Below are 4,486 nucleotides of genomic sequence, written 5' to 3'. Positions count from 1 at the left end.
GCTGCATGAGACAAAAAAGTAATCTAGCCAAAACAACCGCATAGCCGCTCTTAAGTGTAGATGCATGTTGATTTTATCTGACGATGCCGTGATTATAAATGAGAGTGACTCCTGGTTAACATGTATTAAAAGGGGTCGTGTTTAGTCACTATTTAGTGTGGTATTTTTTGACATTATTCACTCATCATGACAGTAAAATAGGGCATTCTAAGTCAATATACTGCAGTATTTCCTCTCAATCAGTAGAAGATATGGTTAACACCCGCTCATGCATGAAAAAAAAAATACACTGTGAAACCGGTATAAATTTGAAAAATACCGTGACATACATTTTTGGTCATACCGCCCAGCACTACTATTTGGTCACAAAAATCCCCCTTTTATGCAGACTATGGTAACCCTCCTTATATTTGTCAAGGAAATAAATAAAGAGAGAAAGCAAGAGAGAATGAGAGACACTTCTGTAGCTTACCAGACACGGTGCCCACACCGATGACCAGACACTCCACCACTGCGTCCAGAGTGAACGTGGGCCCCAGGATGGCCATGCCTTGAGCGATATTCTCTCTGACCTCCTCCTGTGGGTCACATGACCCGTCATTATTTGCATTTATTTTACAACCAGTGTTATTTTAGTATCAGGAAACTGTTATTTTGAATTCCTTTTTATTTGTACATTCCCATTTTAAAATAATTTTTTGTTTTTGTCATTTTTATTTTAAATATGTCCATAAATAAAAAAATAACTATTTGAGTTGCAGTTATTTGAGTACATCAAGTTAAACTAAAGTTAAGATTTTTTATATATATATATATATATATATTTGATTTCATGCAATAAAAGTTTTAGTTTTAGAAAACAACACTGATAACAAGACAGTAACAAAGAGCAATATCGACTTGGATACTTTTAATTACTTTTTTTAAAATGTATTTTTTGTTCATTTTGTATAATGTTCACTTCAGTCATGATGCAAACAAACCAATGATTTGCATGATAAATATTAAAACTATTTATTTAAATGGACCACTTTTCATTTAAGTAATCACTAATTCATAGAAATAATTTAAATTGACCATTTTTTATTAAAAAATAAATACATTTTAAACTGTAAACACTCAGCAAGGATTGTGGGACTCGTCTACATGCTCAAATAAAAGTACATGAAAAACAAAATGCAACATTTATGATTCCGTTTAATTTTATATAACCAGCAAAATCATATTTTTGTACCTGTGAGTTTGAGCTGAGAGCGAACTTGGCCAGTGTGCAGGCTTTAGACAGATCGATCAGCAACAGGAAGAACGGCAGCGCCTCACTGCAGGAACACGAGGAGACAGTTCAGAGACAAACTCAAGACACAGAGGACATGCTGAATATGAGATTCATACTTCAGTCCTGTGAGCTCTTTGCCCAGAAAGTGAACGACCACAGAGCTGAACACAAAGCTGGAGAAGATGGTGAACAGACCAGCGATACCTGGACACAAAACACACGCAAAACACAATAAATACTTTTTATAATATGAACGGTTAAGATGAGAGGCTAAACTGTACATTTAAATTTAACAAGACATCAAAATTCATTTTCCTTATCCTTAACTGTGAACAATTCATCAATGCATTTTTTATTCTAAAGAAAAATATGTTGCTCTTCATAATATTTCATGAAGTCGTATATTTTTCAACCATTTGTCGTATAAAAACACATTTCACCTTTTAATCAAGTTCTCAAATTTCAATCGTCTTAAAACTTCACTTTGTCCGTTTCACTCAGAAATGCCACATTACAAAAGTAAATACGTTTCAGAGAAAGACACTCACCCAGTATGTATTTGGAGCCGAGCCGACGGAGGTTTTTGAACTGGATGTAGATGTAAACGATGGCGACGCATCTCGTAACGGTTAAAATGATCACGTCGCCGCTTAGAATTTTCTAAAAATGTGCAACACAAATATTTGCATGTTAAAATCCGTTCTCACGTAACATAACTTGTATGTTATGCTTCTGTAAAGATCATAATTCACAACCGTACAGTTTACAGCAAACATTGCAACCCATACCCTGAGCTACACCTCGGTAGGTCATAAAACAATTAAAACGGGAACCAAGCCATAAACCTTGTGTGTAAAGCAAAGAGGAACAAATAGAGATCTACAAGAGCAATTTCTGAATGGAGAGTGGAAAGGATCTATACAATATGACCAATATGGCTGAACTTGACCCCCGTACCTCCTGCGCTTTGGGACACTGACGGTTCCAGGCGCAGATCTGGTCATTGGTAGCGAAAGCGTTCATGGACATCAGACACATCGTCACGGCAACCGTTCCCACGATCACCTCCCACGGATGAGAGGCGACCAACAGGCCGTGGAGCCGGAAGAGACGGGACAGCATCATCAGGGCTTCAGCAGGACACCTGATAACAGAACACAAACTTATTAAAATTGTACAAAGTGTAGCAATTTTACTCTTTTTCTCCCAACATGTGGAAACCAATAAAATCCTCAAAATTGTGACAATTTTAATAAAAAAAGTGATAAACACTTTATAATATTATTAAAACAACTCATATTATTCTGTAATAATATGATATACGATAAACTATTTTTTTTGTAAAAAAAAATTCTCATACTTATTTCAGTCAGTAATTATTTTGCACTCTTTACCAACTTTTTCATGAGTTAATTTTTAATGGATTTAAACAGTTAGTCATCTCTTGAGAAGATCTTACTGATTACTGATCAAAACCATTCATAAATCACACCCATCAGCTAAGTAATGAAAGCTGTCATTAATATATATATATAATAATTATTTTTTTTTAACAAGAGTTGATAAACTGAGTCTGGTTAGCAGGACACCTGATAACAGAACACAAACTTATTAAAATTGTACAAAGTGTAGCAATTTTACTCTTTTTCTCCCAACATGTGGAAACCAATAAAATCCTCAAAATTGTGACAATTTTAATAAAAAAAGTGATAAACACTTTATAATATTATTAAAACAACTCATATTATTCTGTAATAATATGATATACGATAAACTATTTTTTTTGTAAAAAAAAATTCTCATACTTATTTCAGTCAGTAATTATTTTGCACTCTTTACCAACTTTTTCATGAGTTAATTTTTAATGGATTTAAACAGTTAGTCATCTCTTGAGAAGATCTTACTGATTACTGATCAAAACCATTCATAAATCACACCCATCAGCTAAGTAATGAAAGCTGTCATTAATATATATATATATAATAATTATTTTTTAACAAGAGAGTTGATAAACTGAGTCTGGTTCACTAGCATTAGCATGATCACATTTTAATAATTTGAGCAATAACAGTCACCATCAACATATCAGCATTATCATATTGCCTTTGTAACACATTAAAGAAAACGCAAAGCTATTAATATCGTCTCAAAGTAAGTCAGTCAATAAAGCTGAGCTGACAGCATGCTAAGCTAATTAGCATAGGCTACAGGAGTCACAGCTGTCACTGAGCCTCATATTTAACAGTAACACCAACAAATACCAGTATAATTCATTATATCGCCTGGAGTAAGAGATTTAAGATTGACTTTAAATATATAGCTCTTAATTTTGGTAATATTCTAACTTACCCTCATCTTTTCCCCTCTGATCGGTGTCCGTGACTGTAACTGACGTAATCCGCCCTTCTTCTTCTTCTTCTTCTTCTTCTTCTTCTTCTTCTTCGTCGAGGTGTTACGGCAGCTGGCATCCAAATTGGTGCATTACTGCCACCTAAATTCCCTTCACACTATATTCTCTTGTCCAGTCCAGTTTCTTTTTACAAAAACTAATAAATATGTCCTGCCTTTTTGTTTCTCTGCACATTCTAAAATACTTTTAACATTTCCATTTCCCTCTACTCATCCTTAATTCTGTAACTGGGTCATCATTTCTTGTCTTTCTTGAGTAAACTTCCTACAAGATATTAGAACATGCTCAACCGTCTCATACTCCTGACACTGGGCGCACATTCCTGTTGGGTGCTTTCCCATGATATGAAGAGTGCCATTAAGGTTGCTATGCTCCATTCTTATTCTGCTTAAAATGACTTGTTCTTTCCTACACTCTATAAAATGCTGGGTTGTTTCAACCCAATGTTGGGTCAAATATGGATTAACCCAACCGTTGGGTTAAATTTTGGTTACATTTTTAAATTAACTTTTTAACCCAACGATTGGGTTTGTTCTGGAACAGTGTTGTAAATACAACTTAACCACTGATTTCTAGTTGTGTCTTTCCAAAAGAGCCGACGGCTTGAGTGAGCGGAGGCTCGTGGCAACCACATGTGACAACCCTGGGCTGGACTCCGCTTCGTCCACGGTGAAATCCGATCCGGCGATCCACAGCGAAGTTGATGTATTTCCTCAGCGACCAGCACGGATCAGCTCCAGGCATGACGAAGCAGATATTGTCCTCTTTTGGAAGACCAAACAAAGTAGTTTTGCTTTCAC

The 4,486-nt window shown here is 35.4% G+C and overlaps 1 protein-coding gene across 1 annotated transcript in view; it reads right to left on the bottom strand.

Moving 5' to 3' along the window:
- hmgcrb (3-hydroxy-3-methylglutaryl-CoA reductase b) overlaps positions 1–3,716 on the bottom strand; it is a 20,294-nt gene extending 16,578 nt beyond the window's left edge. The window contains exons 1-6 of the mRNA XM_016254504.1: positions 3,626–3,716; positions 2,234–2,420; positions 1,825–1,936; positions 1,393–1,480; positions 1,235–1,319; positions 473–578 (exon numbers count right to left, since the gene is read on the bottom strand). Of these exons, the coding sequence (XP_016109990.1) occupies positions 473–578; positions 1,235–1,319; positions 1,393–1,480; positions 1,825–1,936; positions 2,234–2,401 (559 nt within the window). The 5' untranslated portion in view covers positions 2,402–2,420; positions 3,626–3,716. The remainder of the gene's footprint in view (positions 1–472; positions 579–1,234; positions 1,320–1,392; positions 1,481–1,824; positions 1,937–2,233; positions 2,421–3,625) is intronic.
- Positions 3,717–4,486: the final 770 nt, after the last annotated feature.

Source organism: Sinocyclocheilus grahami, unplaced genomic scaffold (genome assembly GCF_001515645.1).
Source record: "Sinocyclocheilus grahami isolate Dianchi unplaced genomic scaffold, SAMN03320097.WGS_v1.1 scaffold1255.1, whole genome shotgun sequence".
In the NCBI taxonomy this organism is placed as follows: Eukaryota; Metazoa; Chordata; class Actinopteri; order Cypriniformes; family Cyprinidae; genus Sinocyclocheilus; species Sinocyclocheilus grahami.
The sequence above is the reverse complement of the archived record's forward strand: the minus strand, read 5'-3'. Positions and strand labels throughout refer to the sequence as shown.